This window comes from Heterocephalus glaber, unplaced genomic scaffold, assembly GCF_053883595.1.
Source record: "Heterocephalus glaber isolate CG9 unplaced genomic scaffold, H.glaber_assembly_v1.0 deba00000347, whole genome shotgun sequence".
NCBI classification, from domain to species: Eukaryota; Metazoa; Chordata; class Mammalia; order Rodentia; family Bathyergidae; genus Heterocephalus; species Heterocephalus glaber.
This window is the reverse complement of record NW_028258143.1, coordinates 29,415,684-29,441,052: the sequence shown is the minus strand read 5'-3', so window position 1 is coordinate 29,441,052 and position 25,369 is coordinate 29,415,684. Positions and strand designations below refer to the sequence as shown.

General features: G+C 51.4%; 2 protein-coding genes across 10 annotated transcripts in view; one reads left to right on the top strand and one right to left on the bottom strand.

Annotated features, from left to right (window-relative positions):
• Lims2 (LIM zinc finger domain containing 2) overlaps positions 1-25,369 on the top strand; it is a 42,221-nt gene that overhangs the window by 5,249 nt on the left and 11,603 nt on the right. For 2 of the 7 annotated variants that reach the window (XM_004835966.4, XM_004835968.3), the window contains 3 exons: positions 8,673-8,832; positions 10,850-10,916; positions 11,161-11,281. The exons of 1 other annotated variant lie outside the window; for it this stretch is intronic. In XM_004835966.4, the coding sequence (XP_004836023.3) occupies positions 8,673-8,832; positions 10,850-10,916; positions 11,161-11,281 (348 nt within the window). Of the gene's footprint in view, positions 1-2,492; positions 3,117-3,151; positions 3,378-8,672; positions 8,833-10,849; positions 10,917-11,160; positions 11,282-25,369 lie in introns of those variants that run through there. 4 more of the 7 variants (XM_004835967.3, XM_087198552.1, XR_015446315.1 and 1 more) reach the window with 4 other exon arrangements.
• On the bottom strand, positions 9,740-24,217 carry Gpr17 (G protein-coupled receptor 17). 3 transcript variants are annotated; one of them, XM_004835965.4, is made up of 3 exons: positions 23,853-24,217; positions 15,426-15,573; positions 9,740-14,764 (listed from the first exon to the last, which is right to left on the bottom strand). In XM_004835965.4, exon 3 carries the CDS (start codon positions 14,732-14,734, stop codon positions 13,718-13,720), a length of 1,017 nt encoding a protein of 338 aa, XP_004836022.1. In that variant the 5' UTR covers positions 14,735-14,764; positions 15,426-15,573; positions 23,853-24,217; the 3' UTR covers positions 9,740-13,717. The 3 variants fall into 3 exon arrangements, with proteins under 3 accessions (XP_004836022.1, XP_004836021.1, XP_087054688.1); XM_004835964.4 differs by having other exon boundaries at positions 15,393-15,573; positions 23,853-24,216; XM_087198562.1 differs by lacking the exon at positions 23,853-24,217 and having other exon boundaries at positions 15,426-15,590.

Here is a 25,369-nt window from a genome sequence, read left to right as displayed (position 1 = left end):
TCAATATCTTTGATAACATTTATTGTCGGGTTAGTATATGTGAAGTGGTGTCCCATTGTAATTAGCATTTCTCTAATGATTAATGATGTTAAGCATCTTTTAATGTGTGTACTGGCCACTTGTATATCTTCTTTGGAGAAATCTGTATTTAAATCCTTTGCCCATTTTTAAATTGGGTTGTCTTTTTGTTGTTGAATTATAAGAGTCTTTATATATTTGTATCAACTTAAAAAATGAGAGAGATTCTACAAAGAGTAATGATATTTATTTGAGAGTAAAAGAGTGCTCCAAAGGAATATGTATGCCATAGGAAACTGTCAGTGTATTCAAAGAGGTTGAAGCAAAGAGAAGTTTTTAAAGACAAATAAAAGGATGACATCAAATATTTTGAAACAATAATCTTTACCCAGTAAAGCCATCTGGTCCTGGCTTTTCTTTGTGGGGTTTTTTTTTTTTGATTACTAACTCAGTTTCTTGACTTGTTGGTGATCTATTTGTATTTTCTGTATCTTCTTGAGTCAGTTTTGATAGTTTATGTCCTTCTAGGGATTTGTTCATTTTAAGTAAAGTTACTTGATTTGTTGACATAGAGTTGTTCAAAGTATTCTGTTCCACTCCCTACTTACTGGGCGTGTAGAATGTTATTTTTTAAGGCAGCCATGGAATTAGGGATAGAGAACAGGGATTAGGACCAGTTAAACACCATCAAGATAATGGTTCTTACTATGGTCTGGTTTTTTTTTTTTTTGGTACTGGAGATCGAACTCAGGACCTTGCCCTTCTGAGGCAGGTGGCAGAACCACTGAGCTAAATCTTAGCCCCACTATGGTCTGTTTTTATTGACCAAAAGCTCCCAAGGTTATTGCAAGGTTTTGGTTAATTTGCAGAGTTCTGAAAAAGTAGATTCTGACCATTTTTGCTAGTTATTTTCTTTTATGGAGAGATAAAAATAATGATAGGCTCTTACTCTGACATACTTGTTTCCCTATCATCTCTCTTACTAAGTTTTTGCAACTGTGTTTTTGCAGAGTGCTGGGTGGGGAGCCCAGTGTGACTCCACCTTCATCTCTGCAGTAGGACCAGCTGTAGAATGGTAGCAAGGTGGTACAAAAATTGGGGATTTGGGCTCAATTATACTCTAAGCCACTCAATTTCTAGCCTCTGGTGTCCCGTTTTATAGCAAATGTTTGTTGAATTGATTAGTAGTTGGTAACCTTTACTTGAACTTCATTTACATATTATGTTATACAGAATACCTGGGGCTATAGCTTCTGTGCTAGTCAGCTTTCCATTACTGTAGCAAATACCTGAGGTAATCAGCTTATAAAGAGAAAAGGATTATTTTGACCCATGGTTTCAGAGGTTCCAGTCTCTGACTGACTGATGCTGTGGCTTTTGCCTGTGGCAGCACATCATGACAGGAACATGTGGGGATCAAAACTGCTCACTGCATGCCCAGAAAGTAAGAGAAAAAGAGGCAGGGCCTGGGGTCCTGCTGTCCTCTTCAAGGGCACATCTTTAGTGTCCTGAAGACCTCCCTTCAGGCTCCACCTTTTAAAGGTTCCACTGTCTTCTAATAGCACCATGGTCTGAGGACCAAGCCTTTATCCCATGGGGCTCTAGGAGACTTCCAGATCCAAACTGTATCAGCTCTCTCCCAGGTCTATGTCTGGCTCCAGGGGCCCCAAATAATGCTCCCTCCTTAAGTAATATGGTGGCTCTGGGAGAAAGTTCCAGGTCCTAGGGTCCAGGATTTCTGCATGGTAGGGGCTGAGCCTGGGTGGTGAGATAGGCCCATGCCTGAGGCTTTGACTACATGCTGTCCTAAAGAAACTTGCTGCCTAAGTTCTCTGAAGCCCTCCACTCCCTGAGTCACAGAGTAGATGTGCTTTTGGGTTCACCAAGCTTGGCTTCTATGTGCCCTTTAGCCTCTTGGGGCCACCTTTAAAGAATATTTGTTGAATTGATTAGTGTTGGGTAACTTTGGAATTGGGCTGGATTTATAAATTGTTAAGCAATCCTTGTGGTCTCTTGACTGTATTTTGAGGCTGATCCCAGGGGGTTAATGAGTTCTTCCCCATGGGAGGATTTTCTGGGTGTTGAGTCCCTTGCTGTTTGGGCCTGGCATTTGAGTGCCAGTGAAGGCCCCAGGGCTTTCTGTCACTCCAGCTGGAACCATCTGCTATCTGGAGTGGAGACTACTGTCTCTTTCTTTGGGGAGGCAGAGGAAAATACTAAACACAGTTTCTGACCTTATTGAAAAGACTTTCCAGGGAAATGGACGCAGTGTTAAAGATTTCTGTGGGTGCTCTGGGTCTGTGTTTTATTTTTGACCCTAGTGCCTGCTCTGCCAACAGTGGCCATGGCTCTGTCGCTGACCTCGGGTACTTGCAGTCTCTGCAGGTAAAATCCCTCTGCTTCTGCTCTCCCCGGCCAGCTAGGGGACCACTTTCTCTAAGGTGGACACTGTAGACCTCTTTTGGAGTGCTTGGATCTTTATTGGCCAGGGCTTAGGCTAGGCTAGGGGCTTCCCAGGTCTGGGCGTCCTAAGTGGTATTTGTGACCACAGGCCCTTGGGGAAGGCAGCATGGTGGAGTGTGGGCTCCATCTCCAATGTGCTGTTTCGAGGATCCCTAAACTGGTCTAGTGTCACACTGCTCCTCACGATGTCCAGGGCTGGAAGTCCAGGTGGATGTCCACCTGCCTCCTGTGCAGGTGGCAGCCTTGAGACCTCGTGGGCACCCTTCCCTGTCACTGTGGACGCACCTCGGGGTTGTTTGGGACCTTCCTAAGGCAGTCCCCTCCCCAGCTGGGACCCGACAGAGCCAGCCTCGTGTTCACTGCGCTGCCCCCGCGCGCGCGAACAATATCCTTCTATTTGGAGTTGACTCCACTGCCCTTTGGAGATCCCAGCGTGTAACGTGAGCTCCTGTGGGCGGAGGTGGCCACGCCCGCTGCTCTGCTTGCTCGGGCTGGGGTCCGAGCCCCACCTGCCTGGCGCCTGCGCCCGCAACGGCAGGCAGTCGAGCCATGGCAACCCGGCTGGGCGCGCTCGCCAAGTCCCGGCTGTACCGGAGACGCCAGCACCGGTCCGGCCCGCCACCCCCCGCGCTCAGGTAGGTGGCGAGAGGCTGGGCGGGTCCCCGGGACAATGGCAGGAAGGCTGGCTTGCCGCCTGGCCTGGGAAACCCGCCTGGGGCTTCAGACGGCGCTAGGCTGGGCCTGGCTGCCCAGGGTGCAGGGACATTGGCTGGCGACTAGGAGCGTGGTGCAGCTGAAAGTTGGGTTTGGTGTCCTCTGTGATCGGCTTTCGTGGGCAGGACGAGCTGAGGATGGTGATAGAGCAGTTGACCTTTTCACCCCGTTGTTGATTTCAGGTTGGGGAGATTTTATTGTCACTTTGTAGAGGAGTAAATATAGGCTCAAAGTGCTCAGGGGACCTCTGGGCATTACCCCACCAACAAGGGCTGAGCTGTGATTGAACCCTGGCTGGATGACTCTGAAGCCTGAGCTGCTTCATTCCTAGGAGGGCTTTGGGTATAGATGCCTCCTTTTGGGCAGGGAGGTGGGGACAGCAGGGTGCAGGGTGGTCCTCAGGGGATCTCAGAGGATGGGTTAACAGGTGAGGAGGGCCTTGAGGGCATCTGGGTGCACTGAGTTTGCAATCCCCCAGGGGCCAGCTTGGGGAACAGAGCTGAGGAGAGAAGGAGGGGGCAGTGGCCCCAAAGGAGGAGATAGAGAGGGCCCTGGGGGAGCTGGGAGGGAGCCTGGAGCAACAGTCTTAGGGAAAGGTTGAGGAGGGCCTGGAGGACAGGAAGTCCAGCCGCCCATGATACCCAGCAGTAGGACTCCTGGGTGCCCCAGGTCAGAGGAGGTTTGGGAAGGAGCAGGAGGCTGAGCCTCGAAGACGTCACCTGCTGAAGAAAGGCAGAGGGAAGGAGTCAGGCGGGGTGCGCACTGAGGCTGCGGAAGAGCCATCTGTGGCACTCTTGCTGGGCTCATATCTTCAGGGCCATCCCTGCAGGACAGCGTGGGGCAAGCCTGTTGCTCAGGTAGGGAATCTGAGGCTCCAGAAACCAGGTAACTCACCAGAGTGGGGCGCAGATGGAGTGGGAACCCTGGCGGTTGGGTCTGTGCCGTACTTGGTACATCTGTACCTAGACCTGTGATACCAGGGTGGCCAGGGCACGGGTGGCCCAGAGGTCATACTGGAGGGTGGGCTTCAGAGTTAGTGCAGCACAACAACATGGCCAAGATGCTAAGGGGGCCACGGGCCTGACAATGAGAATCAGATCGAAGCAGGTGCCATGCACACTGTATACACCACTTGAGTTTTTCTTTGAATTTCTGCTTCGTGCCTTTTGCCAGTTCTGTTGTCAGTGTGACACTTTAAGTGTCTTTGATAAAAGGAAATGAAGCTGCTCGAGCAAAGAGGTGTCCCTAGAGATTTGGGAAGAGCTTGGGAACTTCAGATGAGTTTCTTGGGACTCAGTGTACGTATCTGATGGTGGAATGCATCATGTGTACAGTAGCTCTCGAAGCCTGTTGACTTTTTAGTGTCCTAGCAGAGCATGAGGCTGGCTTTGTGTAAAGTCCTGTTTACTGTGTGCAGCCCAGTGACTCCTGATGCTGGTCTCTGGCTGGCCCTGGTGGGGAAGGGCAGGAAGAAGGGCCTGGGCGTGCTGGGGGATGGGAGCTACTCTCTCTGGAAGCTCCCCCTGGGGTTCTGAAGGCAGACTCTGAAGACTCAGCGCCTGGGTTAGTGCCTGGAATAGCAGGCACTGAGCAAAGACCTGCTGCATGAAGGAGGGGAAGGGTGCTCCTGGTTACAGCACCCAATATGGGCTGTGCTCGCAGGCATTGCCTTGCTCTGCCCTCCCAGCAATCCTTGGTGATAGCTGGTGTGAGCCCATTTTACAGATGAGGAAGCTGAGGTTTGGAGAGGATTTTGCTGCAGCTTGCACAGCCAGGGAGTGTGGAGCCAGGTTTGCAGCCTGTTCTGCTTGGCTGTGTGGCACACACTGTGGGTCTGACCACTGGCCAGGTGGACATGGCCTCAGTAACTCTGCCTCATCTTCTGTGTGACCATACTGTCCTTCCCAGGCCCTCCCACTGTCTTTTAGGCTCAAGTGGATGGGAGGCTGGGATGGAGGAAGGTCTGGGGTTATTGAAGAGTCTGGGATGACCATGCCTGTGTGATGCAGTGGGAGCCAAGGGGACAGCAGGTGGCATGACTCCAGTCCTATGTGACCCTCACCAGGTCACTCATGCTCTCTATGCTTCACTGTCCTTATCTGAACCAGCAGCCTCCTTTTACAAGGACCTGGCGCCCTTCAAAGGTCTTTCTCTGCCTCTCCCGAGGCTGCCAGTCACCAGCCTGCTCAGGACACTGTGCAGTACATTGTCTTGTGTTGTCTGTCCAGACAGAGTGTGCGGGTACTGGGAGCAGCTCTGGGGCCTGGCCCTTGGCGGTAGGTGGTGCCATACAGCTGGAAGTAGGGTGGTGATGTCTCCTTGGAGGCTAGCTGGGCTGGCTTTCTGCTCCCTGTTCTTGGGCGAATGTGAGAAGGAGGCTGGAATGTCCATGTCTCTGACCCTCTGCCCTCTGTGGGGAGCGCAGGCAGCCTGTAGGGATCCTCTGGCCTGGCTGCCAGAGTGGGTGGGAAACAAGAGCTCCCTTTATGCAGCTGTCCTCTAGCTCAGCTGGAAGCCAGAGGGTGAGGGGTCTGTGGGTGTCTGCCCCAAATGTTAGCACCTGGGGTCTGCAGAGGATCTTGAAGGGTAGGTGGCTGGTGGGCGGTGCTGTGTGTTCTCTTGAGTCTTCACTTTGGCTTCTTTTTCGGATCCTTGGAGTGGGGCATTCCCAGGCCCACAGTCAGGACTTCCTGTTGATTTCTGATCTCTCCAAGAGCCACAGGTCACGTTCACAGTCAAAGGTTGGAATGTTCTTCCTGTCACTGGGTGTGTGCTCCAGGAGAGAAGGCACACAGTGTGCCTGGGAATGAAACCATGTCCATCCTAACCAAGCCCAACCCAGCCCTCTAGGGTGGCTCAGGGTGGCTCATCCTTGGTCCCTGATGGCCTGCCTGGGCCACCTTGTGGAGACCAGCAGGAAGCAGGGAGGACTGGGCAGTGGCTGCTGGGTACCTTGCTTCCCTTTTGTCTTGGGCTCTTCCTGACCCCTGCTACCACCACCCCTGCTTCTTTGTTCATCTGGTCTAAATATGGACACAGGAGGTGGCTTTGGCCCCCAAAGCTCAGTTAGTTAGGCTGAGATACACAGAAGTCCAGCATGTCTGGTAAGATTTGTTAAATGGCTTTCTGGTCTTGCCCTGCTACACAAGGAAGACAGGACATCCTACCTGGAGTGCCTTTCCAGTCACCAGTCTGTCTCCATGGGGATGAACTGCTCTAACAGCCTTGGTCCACAGCCCACATCAAACCAGAGGCAGTCCCCTTCCTCCCTACCTGGCTCATCTGGTCCAAGGACTCCCTTTCCTGTGGTCCACAGGCTGCAGAATAGCCCCACAGGGGCCACACTCTTCCCTCAAGCACTTTTCTCCTGATGTGTGACTGAGAATGAGCAATGGAAGGATCAGGTCCCTGGGAGGCAGGATAGGCTGAAAGGCATTCTCACAGATAGTGCACTTGCATCATGCCCTTCCCTGCTGTACCCATGGCAGGACCAATCGATGGCATCACTCCTCGATAATAAGGCTGTACATCCCTCTTTGCCCAGCTTTCCAGGCAGCTACTGTCAACCCATTGGAACTGATGCTTTAGACAAAACCTATTTGCTGCCCTCTGGCAAGAGGAGTGGACCTCAAAGTCTCAGAAGGGGTAGCAGCTGTGAAGGTGTTTGGGGCAACATATCTGTGGAGGGTGACCAGCCTCTCCTAGCCCTGTCTCGGGACCCTGGGCTGGACTTCAGATGGGCCTGGCTCAGGGTGGTTCATTCTGTTCATGGGGGATACATCACAGGACTTTTAGTAGATGCCTGAAACCGTGGCTAGTCCTGCACCCTCCCTGCACTGTTCCTCTAAACATTTGGTGCTCAGAATGGCATACAGTTTAAAACTTAGGAATTCTTAGCTGGCTGTGGTGGCTCACACCTATAATCCCTTTGGGGAGGCTGGGGAGGAGGGTTGCTAGTTCAAGCCCAGCATGGGTAACTTAATGAAACCTGGTCTCAAAATGAAATATAAGAAAGGGTTAAGCGAGTAGTTCAGTGCAAAGGCTCTAACCTCCAGTGCCTTAAACAAACAAGCAGAACACAACAACATGAATTAGTTATTTCTAGAAATTTTTCCTTCCATTTATTTTGGTGTTGAGGATGGAACCAGGGCCACGCACACCCTCAGCAAGTACTTACTCCACTGCTACGTCTCCAGCCCTGGATATTAATTTTTTTTCTGGTATCGGGGATTAAACTCGGGACCTTGCACTTGCCAGGCAGGCACCAGAACCACTGAGCTAAATCCCCTGCCCTGGAATGTTAAATTTTTTTAGTGCTAAGGATTGAATCCAGGGCTTCACACATGCTAAGTATATACTGTACCACTGATAAGCTACACCCTAGCCTGGAACTTTCTATTTAATATTTTCAGACCCATGATGGTGGGTGAAGCCATGGAAAGTGAAATTGTGGGTGAGGGGGAGCCACTGTAGTGCAATTTGGACTCTACTCCTCCCAGAAGGAAGGCCACCACCTACCTTGGGACGGGGATTGTCTCACACGGGTGAGATCTTCTGTTGCCACTCCAACTCCAAAGACTTCTCCTCTTGCCTTCTTCATGGTGAGGTAGTTACACTTCTGGGGGGCTGTGTGTTAATTTGACACTAACTCATGATCCAGAGGAAGGAACCGCTGACACCTGACATCTGGGTTCCAAGCTGGTCTCAGTCACCTGCTGTGTGAGCTTGGACAAGTTACTTAATGTCTCTAAGTCTTACACTTTGTTCCCTGGGACAGTGACAACAATAGTAGCTGCAGAGTTGCCTCGAGGACTGAAGGAGGGTGAGAATAGTCTGTGCCTGGGTGATTCTGTCCTCTGAGGAAGGGGCCAGAAGAGAGCACAAGAGGGCGCTGGGGTAGCCTCTGACCCCAAGAGATGGAGCTGTGAAGATCGAGCAGTGTGGAGCCTGGGTAGATGATACAAGCAGTCCTTGCACACTGGGGCCATGGGCAGGAGTGAGGGTCTCTGCCCGGTGTTCTGATGGCTCCGACCCCATAGTGTGCACCTGACTGCTCCCAGCCCTGCATGGGACTCTCTGTGGACAAGCAGTGTGGTGCAGACTGGAGGCTTTGCAATGGGGCAGGTTTCCCTCCAGCTTTGCATATGCCCCATGGACCTTGGGTACCCATGCTCTGCTCCCACTCCTGTGACTAGAGATGCCATCTTGAATCTGGATGCATACTGCATTACAGCACACCAGCACTCGGGTGCTGCTGTGCACTGTGGTCACAGGAGAGAGGCATACGGGCAGCTGTACTGAGTGACCCGAGCTGGTGCCAGGCAGCCTGGCCCTGGCCTTGTGCCACTGAGCACCTGTGGAGCCAAGGCTGGCCTAGGGGTGGAAAGCACTGTAAGCTGTTGAGGAGGGAGCGTTCATAGAACCTGCCCCATCTGGCCTCCCAAGTCCTGACCTCTCTCCTCCTGTCTGCTCTCCAGCAACATGTCTGACGCCTTGGCCAACGCAGTGTGCCAGCGCTGCCAGGCTCACTTTGCTCCTGCTGAGCGCATTGTCAACAGCAACGGGGAGCTGTACCATGAGCACTGCTTCGTGTGTGCCCAATGCTTTCGGCCATTCCCGGAGGGGCTCTTCTACGAGGTGAGCATGTACAGCCCACCTGCTGGGAGCCTGTGGCCGACTAGTGCCAGGGCCATGCCCAAACCAGCACAGAGCCATGCTCAGCGCACCTGGGGGGTATCTCACCTGTGAGACTTCCTCCAGCTCCTCTGGGCAGGTGTGGGGAGTAGGAAGCCGCTATCCTGGTGGTACATGCCTGCCCTCAGGACCCAGCAGTAGACATGGTGACTAAGTGGTCCATTAGATGGTGTGCATGCATTGGTAAGAAGGAATCCTGGGGTGGGAGTTGATGATCAGGAAAGATAATATTGGAGGGGATCTAAAGGGAGGGGAGCCACACACATCTGGCAGAAGAATATTTGGCAGAGGGCACAAGCCAAAGGCCCCATAGTGGAGGCATGCAGGGGTTCTTGGGGGAGCAGCAGGGAATGAGAGGGAGAGTAGCAGGAAGAAGGGGCAGAGAGGTGGCTGTCCTCTCACCCTGTGCCACTGCATATGGCCATAGGCTTCCACCTTGCAAGGGGCTGGATCAGCCAGGGTGGGGAACCCTGAGTCACACCATTTTCATAATGTGAACAGTATCCCTGTGGTCACCGTGTGGAGGACAGACTGAGGGTGGCAGGGACAGAAGCTCAGAGAGCAGGGTTATTGCTATAATCCAGATGAAAGGGAAGGAGCCCAGACCACACATACTGGCTCACAAGACCAGGTGATTAAATCTTCAATTTGCAAACTGTTGTTAAATATGGCCATTATTAAAAATTAAGGTATACAGGGCCAGGGATTTAGCTCAGTGGTTCTGCTGCCTGCCTTGCAAGAGCAAGGTCCAGAGTTCAATCCTGTGTACCAAAAAAATAAAATAAAATAAAAGACAGACAATAGGAAAATAAAAAGAGAAAAGTTATAAAAAAAATTAAGTTATACATGCTTGGCGAAATAACATTTTATTAAAACAAAGGTAAGAAATACTTAAAATTCCCTACCTCCTGGTTATGTTATATTTCTCTATCATCTATGCTTCTGAGGTTATTTCTGTCCACTGTACCTGTGCTGTGGGGATTGCACATCTCGCAGCTCCACGCCAGTGGCCTCTTGAAGTTGGCCAGGGTGATATTTACACCACAGCAGTGGGCACACACCAGACTCCCCCGCTGCCCTATGGCGAGCCAGCTGCTGCACGTCTCCCAGCCCAAGTTGGCAGCTGCTGGAAAAGTGGGGCCAGGGCTGGGCGCTGCGTGCATTTTGGGGTGGAGCTCATATTGGTAGTTGGATGTGGGGTGTATGGCCCACTGGCACAGTGGGGACTTGCAGTCTTCTGGAAATGTTGGCCCATAGGGGAGGTGGCGGGAGGGATGGGCAGAACTCCGAGGAGACAAGCGCCGGAACAAAGCCTGGCACACCGGAGGTGCTCAGGAGATAAACCCCCACCGCCTCAGCAGCTGCAGTCTAATGAGACACTCATTCTAGAAAACAGGAAAACCAAGTTTTTGAAAGTGAAAAACATTGTCAATGGAGAAGGAGGCAGAGGCAGGCTTTGGCCGTCATGCCTGGGGCCGGCAAGTGCCCCTCGCTGTCAGACAGTGGCTACCAGCTATGTCCACAGTGGCTCCCCTGGCTGCAGGACTTGGTTGTTCTCCCTTGCACCCTTTCCTGTGTCCCCTCCCTTTTCTCTTCCCTCCTTGAGTCTTTTGTGACCTCTCAGGGAGCTGAACTTCTCACACAGAAAGGACACAGGAAACCAGGCAAAGTTGCCCTCATTCCTCCCTAGCTGAAGCCACACCCCAGGCTCTTAGGACCCCCAGGGTGAGATTCTTAGTGCCCAGCCCCAGCCCTCTGAGAGCTGGCCTTGGGGTTCCTGAGACTCCCACTGAGGGCTCTCATGCTGCACCCACATGTGGCATGGGCCAGTTGCCCGCTCAGCCTTGGTCTGGAAAACTCTCCTCTGTCACTTGCTATCGGCCCCTGACCTGACAGAGGCCCAGGGGTCTCCTTGGAATGCTGGATGCTGTGCTTATTTTCTGTCTCTGCCCCTTTGCAGTTTGAGGGCCGGAAGTACTGTGAACATGACTTCCAGATGCTGTTTGCTCCGTGCTGCGGATCCTGTGGTAAGGGCTGGTGATGGTAACTTCTGTGCTGCTGGAAAGTGGGAGGGGGTCGTGGGCAACACAGGACTGGCCCAGCTTGGGGGCTCAACCCTCTGAGGACCACGCTGCAGGGCCCATCAGGTGCCCCGTGCCTATGCTGTAGGTGGGGTGCCTCAGACCAGGCTAGACTCGGGCGGAAGGTGCGGGTGGTCAGGACTCGGGATTCCTGTGCCCTGCCTGGCAAGCAGGGACTCTTCTTTTCCAGGTGAGTTCATCATTGGCCGTGTCATCAAGGCTATGAACACCAACTGGCACCCAGGGTGCTTCCGCTGTGAGCTGTGTGATGTAGAGCTGGCTGACCTGGGCTTTGTGAAGAATGCAGGCAGGTGAGGAGGGCGAGGCCTGGGCAGAGCGGAGGGCCGGAGACGCAGGTGCCTTGTGTGAGCCCCAGGCACCCTCTTGACCTGGGTGCTGCCCTTCTTCCTCCTTGCAAGAAGAGAGTAAACCCCCAGTTCACGGCGCAGCTGAGGTGTGAGAGGGTGAGCGTGAGGTGGAGCCCACTCTGGACAGCAAGAACACAGGTGCAGGAAGAGTAGCTGGGAGATGGTAGTGGGTGGATTACAGGCCTCGAGGTGAGCTAACTCCCCCTGGGCCCCCCCACTGTGTTGGGCCCAGGTCTCCCCTTTCCTTACCTGCACCCACACAGCTGAATGTTGCCCGATTTTACTCTAAATCCAGGTCCACGAACCTGGTCGGTGAGTTCTCATCCCTGCCTTTCCCTCTGCAGCCTGGTACCCCGCCACAGCATGACTGGGGATTCAGCTGTAGTGGTGTCCTGCTTGGCAGCTGCTTGCTCAGTGGCCCTCCCTGCACACCTGCCAGCTCCTCTGGTGTCTCCATGCCCCCCCTGCTTCATGGCCCCTGGGGACACTGCCAGGTCCTCCCCTACAGCACACCTCCTCCTAGTGGACACAGCTCCTCTCCCTGTTTGAATCCTGTGATCCTGTGGTTTCCTCCAGCCTCACGATGTACATGCCTCTCTTCTCCCTGGCAGGTTGTTTGGGGCTCAACCTCTCTTGTCTGCTGGTGATGACCAGGTCTCAGGCCTCTGAATAGTGTCTTTGGTCAGTGCAGACCCCAGACCTCTCCCTCCTCTCTCAGTTCCCATGTGCCATCTCCACTTGGGGTCCCCAGATGTTCAGATGCAACAGGTCCCACACTGAGCTTCTGCTGATCACCAGGTCTGCTTCTCCACCTGTATCCCTGTGTCAGAACAGGCAAGACCACCTTCCAGAGACACCCTAGCTGTCCATCTGATTGCCCACCCTCTCTGGACACTTGCTTCTCTAGCACGGTCCCTCCATTGTCCCGTCCTGATGTGGCCCACAGTGATCATGTCTTTCTGCACATGGCCGGCACAGTGTCTGGCATCCAGCAGGTTGTCTTGGTGAAGGACTGTGGGGGCCAGAGGGCTGGGCCCAGTGCTGATCAGCAGGGTCGAAGACTGGGTGTGTTCGGAGCGAGTCCTGTGGGTTTCCTGAATCAGGGCTTGCTCAGGGCCACTACCTGGCTGGTTGGGAAAATCAGAGGAGGCTAAAGTGCTCTGGAAAGTAAAATGTGGGAGAAAAACAGAGCTGCTGTAATGATGGGAGGGCAGCAGCTGGAGTCCCAAGTACTGAGCCATTATTAGGACCCTCCTGGCCCTGGCTGGCACATAGAACTCCACCATGTGGGACTTCAGAGTCTGTGTGGGGCAGGGACCCCTCAGGGCCCCCGGAACCACGGCAAGGGAGCTATGGTGCTGCTTCTGCCTCTGATACCTGTGGCCAGTTTGCCATTCTCAGGTCAAAGAGAAGAAAGTTCTGGGGAGGGCATCACATTGAGCAAATAAGTATCTTCTTCATCTTAAAGCTACAATTGTATTTATGATCAGCACTAACAAGTACACAAAGGACATGTTAGGATGGTACAAACATGCTATCAAGTGAAAGCGCAAAGCAAGGCTGGCTGAGGCTGCTGGCCTCTTGGGAGGGAGTGGGGCCAGGCCTGGGTTAGCGGGAGAGAGAGGTTCCCACACCAGCTCCCTGCCTGAGGTGGGCTCCTGGTGACTGACTGTCCACCACGCCATGTACTTGGTGAGGCCACTTTCTCCTGCCAAGGAGCTCAGGATTGTCAGGCTATAGCCGAGTCTGCATGGATTTACAGCAAGCGGATCAGGAACCCAGAGCTGAGCTGGACCAGGCTTACTTGGTGTCACACAGTAAACAGTCTGAGATGCATTGACAGCATTTGACTATAATTTAGTTTATGTCCCCTAAACTCAGAAAGGTCATCTGGCAAAGAAAGGTCACCTCAAGAAACCTTGCAGTTGAAAGGAAATATTTGGATACCTTTCCCCCTTCCACTCCATCGCGGTCCATGCTACTTCTCCTGGGCCCCATGCAGCCTTGTGTCTTTCTGGAGGGCTTCACTGTAGTGGGTAGGAGGCTTTGAGCCTGGTGGGCAAAAAGGAACCCTGACCCCTCTTACTAGGGTAAAGTCCCCTAGTGTCTGGGTGATTTGTTTAGCAGGGCCAGAAATGGTCCCTTAAGAGGAGTGGCTATTCAGCCTCCATCATTAGTTCTCCCTTTCTAGGGGTTTGCTTGTGGTTAAGACTGACCTTGGGGCTGGGTGATCTTGGTGTTCAGACCTTGGAGGGAGGAGTGGGGACCTGCTGGGATTTCAGGTTGTTTGCCAGAGGCGGATGGGAGATGGTGGATTTCTCTTGCCCGGTTGGGTGGCACATGCCTCCAGGTTGTCATCCAGGGGCAGTGCCTTGTGACTCACAGCTCTGACCTGGCACTCAGGGAGCTCTCAGTTTTCCCCTCAAAGCTGGCAGGTGGGCCCGTGAGCCTTTTCCCACAGAGCAAGTTGCACAGGGTGTGGCGGAACTTCTCAGCCACGAAGAAGTACATGACAGGGTCCAGGGCCCCATTTAGGCTGGTAAGGCAAGAGGTGATTCGGTTGCCCAGGGCCAGGACGCGCTGAGCGGTGCAGGAGGTCTTGCTGCCACCATAGTGTAGCACATAGACAGAGCGGTGCACATGGTAGGGCACGAAGCAGATCAGGAAGATGGCCAGCACAATGGCAATCATGCGCACAGCTTTGCTTTTGAGGCGCTTCTCCACACGGGGACCCTGCCGCAGGCTGCGAATGATCAGCAGGTAGCAGGTGACTGTGGTGACAAATGGGAAGGTGAAGGCCACAGCCAGGGATGTGAGGGCATTGTGGGAGGCCTTCTCCCGGTACAGCTGCAGGCAGACCACCGTGTGGTTGGTCTGCACTGTCTGTGGGCTGACCAGCAGTGGGGCCATGGCCACGGCCACCACCACCCACAGGAAGGCACAGGCCAGGTGGGCATAGAGGGGCCTGCGCAGCTTGAGGGACTTGACTGGGTGCACAATGGCCAGGAAGCGGTCAGCACTGATGCAGGTGAGGAAATAGATGCTGGCATACATGTTGAGGTAGAAGAGGAAGCCAGTGAGTCTGCATGGGATCTCCCCAAATGGCCAGTGGTTCCCAGAGAAGTGGTAGACAAGGCGGGTGGGCAGGACCAGCACACAGGATAGGTCGGCCACTGCCAGGTGCATCAGGAACACGTTGGCTGGGGTGCCTGACTTGTGGTCCCGGATAAAAAGCCACAAGGCCAGGGCATTGCCCGCGAAAGCCAGGATGAAGTCCAGGAGGTAGAAGCAGGCAAACAGCATGTTCTCCAGTGGTGTCTCCTGCCCACATCGCTCAGCGGTGGCCAGGGAGGAATTGTTGGTCAGACTTAGGGAGGCCACCTCCAGCCCATTCATGCTGTGGCCGGAGCAGAGCTGTGGGCGGGCCTGGAGGGAGCAAGCAGACAGGTGAGTGTGACCCCAGACTCAGAAGTGAGCCTCTGAGCCTTCAGCACCTCCTGTCCCTGACTTGAGAGGAGCAGAGCTGCTCCAGGACTGGCATTATCAATGGGACTACTCAGGGCACTTCCTATGTGAGTGAGGAAAGCGGAAAGAAGAACCACACCCCAGGCCTGGGCTTGGAGCTCCCTCACTGTGCAACCCAGTCTCTGCTGAGCAGATGAGGGCCTGGGGCCGGGGTGACAAAGAAATCCAAAGTTCCTCTTACCCCTATCCACTCCCTCAGCACAGTGGAGGGGAGGAGATGTGAGGCTCTGGCAGGCAGACGAGGGCCCTACATTTTGTGTTCCACACCCAGATGTGCTCTTGGGGCCCCTGAACTCACAGCCACTGATGTGGAGGTAGAGTCTGTTCCTGAGAACCCCTTGCTTAGAGTTTGCCAGTTCCTTTCCCTCAGCTGCTAGTCCTGAGCTGCCCTCCCCACCCTGCCTGCCTGGGTCTTCTTGGCAGTTGCACAGCTTCGGGGACCAGAGTGTCACTGCTTTCTGCTCCCTACTGCATTGATATCTAGTCCACCAGGAGTGCAGTGTGGGCAGTGTCCAGGGTGAGGTCAGACCTGTTCTGTCCACCTTCACTGGAGTCCCAATACCTCCTGGGAGCTTTCTGTACTCAGCCCACAGCTCCGTTTCAGATGTCCTAGCAGGTGGAGACCTGGACTTAGCCTTGTGCTTGGGCCACGGGCCAGCAGGTCTGTTTTTCCATGCAGGGGTGTTCCACAGCCAAGGATAGGATCTTTTCTGTGAAGGAAAAAACCTCATTTAGAGCAGTGAGACTTGCCAGGGTTTTCCTCTATAGATCTGCAGTCCTGAGAGGTCTGGGAGGCCACCTGGTATGCTCACTGCTACGGATGGAGCTCAGAGGCCTGCTGGTCTTGGTAGCAAGCCATTTATACCAGACCTGGGTAGGGGGCTCCCTACCTCTCCCCAACAGGAAAACCCACTCTTGTCTCACTTTTAGTCCATTTGAGAGATCTGAGGAGGAAAAGAGTGGTCCCCAACACCCTGTTCCCTTCACCTAAGCCTGTGAGTGGGAATGTGGACAGGACTGGGCAGGTGGCAGAAACAAAGTAACCTGTAGCCACACGCCACCAGGCCTGACCCCATCAGGAAGGCTGTTCAGTGCCTGAAGTGAAGGTCTGTCTGCTATTGCTCCCACTGGCCTAAGGGGTGGTGTGTTGGTTACTTTTGTCTAGATGCTGAGACAAAATACCCAACACCCAAAGTTAAAGGGGAAAGGGTTTATTTAGCTCGCAGTTGATAGAGATTTCAGTCCATAGTCAGCTGGCTCCAAGACAGGGCTACCAAACAGGCCTCGAAGAGGAGAAACAACAAGGGTCGAACAAGGTAGCAAAAGCAACAAGGGACCTTGACAGAATCTTTCTGCCACTTTGATCCCATCCAGACTGCTGGGATTAGGGTGGTGCCAGACCAGTCACTCACGGTGTAGTGGTTTAGTAGCCACTCGCCCTTAATCCCAGCATCACACATTCCAGATTCAGCCACATTTAAAAAAGAAAGTCCCATTTCAGTCTGCATGAGGCTTTGGGGGACATCTACACACAAGCCATAACATTCCAACCCTGGCCCCTCAAAGACTCACGCACATCCCTTTATGCAACAGATGCTTAGTCCATCTCTGAGAGTTGTCAAAGTCCTAACAGTTTCACTATTGCTGAAAAGTCCAAATCCCAGATTTCCTCTGAGATTTAAGGCAAACTCTTAGCTGCAAGCCCCCATGCAAATGGAAAGAAAGTTAAACATTTCCTACATACAATGGCACAAGATAAACATTTCCATTCCTAAAGTTACAAGCAGGGGGATACAAAGGAATGGGACCAAGCAAGACCAAAATCCAGCAGAGCAAACATTAAATCCCACAATTCCACTTCCTGGAAATCTGTGGCAAGCAGGAAACTCCAAAGGGTGTGTGGGTGGCTCCACCCCTACGGCACTTATGGTATTTGCAGCTCCCATGGCTTCTCTCTTGCCCCTGTTCTGCTCCCTCCTTGCAGCTTTCCTCAGACAATCCACCTTCTGGCTTCTCCAAACTTCTGGGGTCTCCACTGCACCTTTGGTTTCACACTCACAGCTTCACACACTGCCCTCTCACAGGCACACTTCCTGGCCTCCCAGGCCTTCTTCTGAAATTTGGGTGGAAGCGTTCCTGACCTCACAATTCTTGTATTCTATATGTGCCTAAAACCAGTGCCATGTGGATGATGCCAAGGTCTGCTGCCAGCTGGAGCAGTAGCCAGGCTTCCTTCTCTCTTGGCTGTAGGGGTCGAGTGCCTGGATTGCTGAACACTCTGAACCCAATCTAGAGGAACAAATTCTCTAGGCTGCTGCCATTCTGGAACCTGGTGCTCTGGGTCTTTCTTCTCAAAGTAAATTCTTTCACCTTTACAACTCTGAGGCTGCAAAGGGTGGAATCCTGTTGCTTCTTGAGATGCCCTCAGGCCATCTTTTCTATTCTCCTGTTTCTTCTCAGCAATTAAGATCTCCTCTGCTCTATCTTTACAGTCCATAGCTTTACTGGAGCTTCTTTTCTGGCCAAACTCAAAACATTTAAAATCATTCCTCAGGGCTCTTTGCTCTTGATTCTCAACATAGATCTGGCTAAAAGCCCCCAACAGTAGCCATGCCACTGTCTCAATATTTGACTGCCTTGAAATTTCTTCTGCAAGATTAATTAGTCCACTGCCCCTAATCTCAGTCTCAGGCAAAGTCTCTGGACGTGAACAAAATGCAGACAAACTTTCTGCCAAGCCATAACACATATCATCTGGAGTCCAACAGCCAGTGCATTCCTCCTTCCCAGCAGAAACCTCCTAAGTCTGGTCTTTACCAGCTTTCTGGCCTTCTGAGCTCTGACCAGAGTCTCCCATACAGCACAGACTAAGGTGTTTCAGCTCTGTTTTTTCAGCCAACATCTCTGAATCTTTCCTAACTCTTTCCCTTCCCACAAGCCAGTTCCAAAGGCTCTTGAGCCACATGGCCAGGTGATGTCACAGCAACGACCCCACTCCTGGTACCAAATTTCTGTGTTAGTTGCTTTTCTCTCATTCCTGAGACAAAATACCTGACACCCAAAGTTAAAGGAGAAAGGGTTTATTTAGCTCACAGTTCATAGAGGTTTCAGTCCATAGTTAGCTGGCTCCAAGACAGGATGGCAAACAGGCCTCACAGAGGAGAAACAACATGGCTTGAACAAGGTAGCAAAGGCAACAAGGGACCTTAACAGAGTCTTTCTGCCCCTTTTATCTTATTCAGATTACTGGGATTAGGGTGGTGCTGAACCAGTCACTCACATGTAGTGGTTTAGTAATCACATGCCCTTAATCCAAGCATCACACATTCCAGATTCAAGCATATCTGAAAAAGAAAGTCCCACCTCATCTGCATGAAACTTTAGGGAACATCTAAACACAAGCCATAACAGTTGGGCACCAGTGGCTCCCTCTTACAGGCAGGTAGCCAAGGCTGAGCTTGCTCACTTGCATGAGGTTGTATGGGCCTGGATTTGGAAGGCAGGCAGGGAGACCTGGGCCCATCTCAGAGCTTGCACTGGAGTCTTTTCCTGGGTTCAATGTCCTTTCCTTGGGGCCTGGCTCCAAGATAAGTCTCTTAATTTGGGGGCCCAGTATAAGTGAAAATATGCATCTCCTTGCTTAAAATGTAAGAATTTCCAGCCCATAATAGCAGAGGATTAAGCTGAGCTCAGCCTGAGTGACTACTGCACTTGCACACCCTGCTGTGAAGGTGGGCCTGCAGCATCTGTACTGCCTCCACCTGGTGTCCTCCCACCCCTGCTGGAGGCTGCCAATGCTTTACCCTCACCACAGAGACTTGATTGTAAAACACTTTCTGGGTTATTTCTGCTTGGCTGAGGCTTCTCCCTCCATTTCTGTCCCCATCTTAGGAGTTTTGATACTGATTTCTTCAGTGTGGGCTGAGATAGGCCCCTGCTTCTCTCTCCCATGTCCCTTAGAAACCCCAGCCTGGTCCTGGACTTTCTGGTTCTCTTCTCAGGCTGCCACTAAGCATGTGTCTGAGGAGGGGGTGTAGAGTGTGCCCTGTACTGGGGCCCAGAAGGCCCTTATCACTCTGGAGGTTCCTAGGGAGTCCAGACCAGGGAATAACTTTTGAAGTTAAGATCTTTACCATCTCTGAAGCCATTTTTTGTCCTAGTAGGGAAAGCTTTCCCCCCAAATAGTAAAGATATCCACCCATACTAGGAGGTACTGTGTCCCTTTACTTTTGGGTGTGTGGGTGAAATCTTATTAACCAGTCCCTCCTTGAAGATCCTCCACTTTGTTGGCTACCAGGGAATGTGATCTTTTTATTGCGAGGGTTATTTATTTATTTATTTTTGAGTCAGAATCTTGCTATGCAGTTCAGGCTGGTGTTGAACTCACTATGTAGGCCAGGCTGCCCTCAAACTCACAGTGATCCTCTTGTCTCAGTCTCCTGAGTGCTGGGACTACAGGCATGTGCCATACACGGGCAGGAGGGTTACTTTCTGACGTACAACTTGTTGAGCCATTTGAAGGAGCCCCTTTTCTATAAATAATCTCTGAGCCATTTGGGAAGTCAGTAGCCTGGTGAAGAGGCTTTTAATGACATTTTACTGGTTAGATGTAGCTTTCTCCGTCTGAGACCTCTAGGAAGGGAGGAGCTGGTATTCCTGTGATAGTGTCCATCATCAGGCCCTTGGTATAGTTAGGCCTAGCATCTCCCAGGTTGTTTTTTGAAAATAAGGGTGCCTGGGTGAGCTCTGGACAGAAAGGCTCTTAAGCTGCTGCCCTGGCTGCTAGGTTGGCAATCAGTTTTCTGCATAACCTCATGTGTTCCCTTTTGGTGCCCTCGGTAGTGTATAACTGTCACTCAGATGGGAAGTAGACAGAGATAGGAGGGAATCTATTTCCCTGTGATATTTAATAGGGATCTGTTTGCTGACAGAATACCCCCCCCCACGCCCGTATGTAGCACCAAGAAAGTATATTTTGAATCAGTGTAAATATTAACCCTTGGCCTTTACTGAGCTCTAGTGCTCTGGTAAGGGCTGTGAGCTAATTTTAGGAGTCAGAGGGGAACTTTTAAGGGTGGCCTATAGTTATTATAGCATATTCTGCCTTTTACAACCCATTTATTTTATACATGAGCTTCTGTCACAGAAAAGAATCATGCCAGGGTTAGCTAAGGGGGACCTTGGGGTCCTTTTTAGCTCGGCAGGTGGGGAGGATTCCCTGTTTCCTTGATTTTAGGATGAATAGGTCTCTAGCTGGACAGCTGGTCCTTCCAAAAGAAGTGCCTGGTATTTAAGAAGCAGCTATCTGAGAGCCATAAGCTCCCTTTGGGAGAAGTACAGCCACATTATGAGGAGTAAAAACAGTAAGATCCTTCCCAAAGTCTGGTTTAAAGGCTTCTGGAACCAGAAAGGCCACTGCTGCCATTGCTCGGAGACAGGGTGGCCATCCCTCACCTATTGGGCCCAGTTTTTGGTTTAAATATTCTGCCATCCATTTTATAGGCCTCAGTCTTGGACTGAGACTCTCAGGGTCATTTTATTTTTCTCAGAAACATATATGTTAAAGCATTGTCCTGTGAGGAGTCTTAATGTAGGAGCAAGTAAAGTGTTTGAGTTTTTGAAAAGTCTGTTGACCTGGGCGTGATAGTGCCCACCTATAATCCTAGCATTTGGGAGGCTGAGGCAGGAGGATTGCCACAAGCTCCAGGACAGCCCTGGCCACATAGTGACCTCAAGGTCAGCCTGAACTACACAGCGAGACCTTGTCTTGAAACTAAAAGGCCTCTTTATAGCTTGGTTCCCAAATTAAAATGTAAGTATTAGTTTTTTTAGATTTTTTGATTAACTGATAAAGAGGTCTGGCTATCTTGCCGTAACCTGGAATCCAGAGATGGCTAAAGCTGGTGGTGCCCCAACTCTCCTACGTTGTTTATGGTTTTGGGGCGGGGGAAGGAAGGTATTGGTTTAATATGCTCTTCCCTAATCTTTGCATTCTGTTGGAGAGGATTAGAATAAGATGTTTCACAGAGGGCCTGTAGACTTGGGCCTTAGATCAGAACTTTATATCACCTCTTGGCTAAACAGATGAATAAAGTTTGGGTACTTTGGCTTGAGAGTTTTTCAAGTGGGCACTTGCGAAGATGTCATCCACATACTGTAGGACTCTAGTCTGTGGAGAGTTAAAGAGGGACAATCTTGGGAAAAAACTTATCCAAATAAGTGAGGGCTGCCTCTAAACCCTTGGGGCAACATAGTGCAAGTGAACTGGAGATCAGAGATCTTTAAATGCCAAACGAAATTGTGACTCAGTATGGAGGGGTGCGTAGAAAAATGTATCTTTTACATCTAAAATGTAACCCACCCAGCATTTTTAGGAATTTGGGACAGAATGGCAGATGGATTGGGCACCACCACCTCATCTGATAGAGATCTACTGTCCAATGGGCTTTTGAATGCCCAAAACAGGAGTGCTGTGAGGGCTATTGTAGTGTCAGAGGAGGACTTGGGCCTTTAAGTTGTTCATTGCAGGCTGTAATCTCTTTGTAGCTTCCATTCTCAACAGAATTGTCTTTGGTGAGGAAAGGAAGCCTGTCCTTTCTTTAAAAAAAAAAAAAAAAAAAATCAGCCCGGACTTCTGAATTAACCCATCTCCACTGGGGGAAGGCGGGGGACTGATTTTGGATGGCATTTAGATGAGATAAGATGTCTCGTCCGAGCAGGGAGTTTGGACTTTTTGGCATAGTTAGGAGGTGCAAGAGAACAGAAAGTTGTCCCCCAGCACTTGGGCCTCCATTGTCAGTGGCCGCTGGAGTTGCTGAAGGAAGTGGCAAGGACCCCCCTTTCTGCCCTTGCTGGCACCTGCGTGTCCCCTTTCCTCGCAGCCTGTGACCCCTTGGCTCATACTGGATGTTGGCCACTCCTTCCTCAGCCCCCAGTTAACACTCTCTGAGGACAGAATTTGTCAGCCTGGCAACACGTTTGGGAGAGAATTCATGACAAGAGAGGGGCAGTCCTGTGGAGACCAGGGGCTGTGGCTATTAGGTCCCTTAATATCTGTGTTTTCTAAAGTTGCCATTAAACCTTAAGGGTCTCTAAAACTGCTTTTTTTTTTTTTCTATCAGTGAAATCATCTGTATTGTAATGGCCCCGCCTCAAAAGATTAATAGTTTTCCTTTTTCCATTAGGAGCACAGATGTTTGGTAAAGACCTCACCAAGCATTATTCCTGGGTGGGCAGAGGAGGAGGGATGGGAGAAAACCCTAACCAAACAGTAACTCTGTGCAAGGCTGGGGAACTTACCTGCCAGGCGGGGCACTGTCTCCCCAAACCTCACTACACCAGCGGTAGAAAGACAACTTGGATTAAAAGCTTTCTTAGGGCCAGTCTCTGGGCTTTAGTGAAATAAGCCTCTGGAAAAATGAAAAGGAAAAGAAAGAGCAGCAGGGGAAAGTCAGAGTTGAGAGGCCATAGTAATGAAAGAGATTTATCCCATCAGTGCTCGTGGGGGTTAACAGAACAATCTGCCCCAGAGACACAGTCGCTGGAGACCTGGTGTCAAGAGCTAATACTGTTCCCTCACCAGTGGAGGAGCAACCCGGAAAGGAAGCGGAGACAGAGTAGGCCCCACATTCCCTTCCAAGCTCGGGAACAGGTCACACTGCCCCAGTGAAACCTGTCCCGAGACTTGACAACAGCAGCTGGTGCTAATAGCTTTTTAAAAAATTGGTTGACAGGATCCTGCTTTTTTGGTTCTGTTTTTGAGACAGGGTCTCCCTATGTAGTTCAATCTGACCTTGAAATGGTGGTGATCCTCCTGCCTCAGCCTCCCAAGTGCTGGGATTATAGGCAGGTGCCACCTTGCCTGGCTGGTCCTGGTTTTTATAGGAGGCATATTGTTGTTCCCCAATCTATTCAAACACCAGAGAAATGGCAGAAGAGACATAAGGCTATCCAGTAAGAAGGCAGACTGCAAACCTCACCTATCTCCTAAACGTGATCATGGTTAACAAAAGCATATTGGAAATGGAGGAAAAAGGGAAAAAGACAAACACTCCCTGACTGGGGCCTTACCTCCTGTCAATCTCGGTGAGTTCTCCAAATCTAAAATTGTTATCTCCGTACAAACTGCGTAAACCCAATGTATTGCCTCGTGAAAAACAGAAGTGCGAACAAAAAGGAAGAAGTTAGGAAAGTGTTTACTAGAAGTAAGAAGAGGAAAAACAGCTCTTGGTGGGTATCCAGGAGGGCCCCAGTGGCTCATCTCATGGGCCCTAGGTCTGGAAGCTTTATGGACAAGCGGCATATGTAAACTGCTGAGTTGTTTTGGGACTATTTGTCCCAGGTAGCTCTATGGGTTTAAAATGACCAATTGAACTCAGGCTCTCTAAACCAGCTACTCAGCATGCAGAGTTTAAAGGAAACTGAGATCTTAAAGACAATCAGTGGACTCAGGAACTTAGTCGGGAGGGACTGCAACTTCCTTAGTAGGGACCAGCTGCATTCCACGTCACTGCAGGAAACCCACTCTTGGCCAAAGTCCTGGTCCACTGCTTGTTTTTGTTTTAAGTTTTGTCAGTGTGGCTGATGTCACCTATCTCAGACCCTTCCCTAGCTAGCTACCTGTTCATAAGCTAGCTAACTAAATGGCCTTCCACATTGGTCAGGCCTCTGCATGGGGCCCTTCTCCCTCCTCAGCCCAAGCTCTGCTCCTGACAGTCTCCTTCATCTGCTGCTCTGGTGCTTAGCAGTGTGGGTGAGGGCTTCCCATCTGGGACCGTGGATAGATCCCATCCCCTCCGTAAGTCCTAGATCTAGGGACTAAGTAAGCTGTATGGGCTGCTGAGAATTCAGCTATGGACAGCCTTCACTGCACCATTGCCCAGGGCACAGGGACAGGAGGCAGCCCCTCGACCCCTGCATTGTGTCCCAGCTGTCCACCTCTGCCTGGCCCTAGCTTACTGTCATTTGCACACCCGGCCCTACCCCTTACCTCTTGCAGCTGGTCCAGCAGAAGGGGCAGGAGTCTGAGCGTGGTGGTGATACTGGTGGTGCTGGCAGTGGGCTCTTTGCAGCTGTGAGTGGAAGGCTGGCTATTTAAGGAGAAGAGGGGAGGCTGCAGCCCCTCTGGGCCTGAAAGGCTGCTTCATTCCTGAGGGGTCCCTTATGGGGTGGGCTACTCTTCTGGTGCTTCTGCTGCTACAGGGTCTGTGAATATTCCAGTGTGTCCCCAGCCTGTGCACCCCCCCTCCCCCCAGCTTGACCACTGAGTGTCACAGAGGCTGAGTGTGTGACTGTCTCGGGAGCCTGGGAGTGGGCGAAGCTGGGGCTGGGTGGGGGGCTCTGGTGGAACTGACAGACACAACAGGACGTTTGAGAAGGGGATGAGTTCCTACGGGGTGGGGGGGTGGAGGGAGGGCCCAGCCACCATGGCAACCAGCCACACTCCCAGGGCGGCTCTGGGCCTCTGGAGCAGGGTGTCGTGAATGCCTAGGGTGGGAGGCTGAGGAGTTTTGTTCCTCGCAATGAGAGAAGATTCTTTCAGGATACTTGCTGTAGGGTCCTGTGTCCTGCCCCGCATAATTAGGCCCCATTTGGGCATGCAGAATAAATCATGGCCTTTATGTGGGGCCAGCCACAGCTGCAGGCTGCTTCATAATGGGGGCGCTGTCTGTCCCGTGGGGAAGCAACTCAGCCCTCAGGCCTGGCCTGTGCCTGTGTGTGCACCTCCTCAGCACAGAACGGGGGTCACAAAAGCTACTGTGGCCCACTAAGCACTGGACTCCGTGTCTCTCCTGGGGTGGTTCAAGCCAGGGGCATTTAGGTGGTACTAGTGGCTGCTCCAAGACCACATGGACCAAGCTTATTTCTCCCTGTCATCCTCTAGAATGATATACTGGGGACCAAGTCAGCAGTCCTAGTTTCAAAAGACTTTTACATTTTTTTAGTGACAACACTTAAAACTGTATGTAGCTACCACATACACTATCTTAGTCTTTTCACATAAGCCTGTGCAGCTGGGAGTATTGCTCTATTTGACAGACCGGGAAACTGAGGCTCTGGGAGGCAAAGTAGTCAAATGGGACCTCTAGTTCTAGTCTTTGAGGTATCTCCATACTGACTTCCATGCACCAGTCTGCACTCCCACCAACCATGGAGAAGGGTTCCTTTCTCCCCACAACCCCGCCAGCATTTGTTATTTGTTGATTTCTTGATAGCAGCTATTCTTTCTGGGGTGATATGGAATCTCAGTGTTGTTTTCATCTGCATCTCTCGAATGACCAGTGATGTTGAACATTTTTTCATATATTTGTTTGCTGCTTTTACTTCTTTGTCTGAGAAATGTCTGTTCATTTCAGATGCCCATTTTTGAATTGAGTCTTTGAATTTGGGGGGTCTGATTTTTTTCAGTTCTTTATATATTCTAGATAGTAGTCCTTTGTCTGAGGTACAGCTGCTAAACATTTTTTCCCATATTGTAGGCTGTCTGTTAGCTCTGTTGGTGGTTTC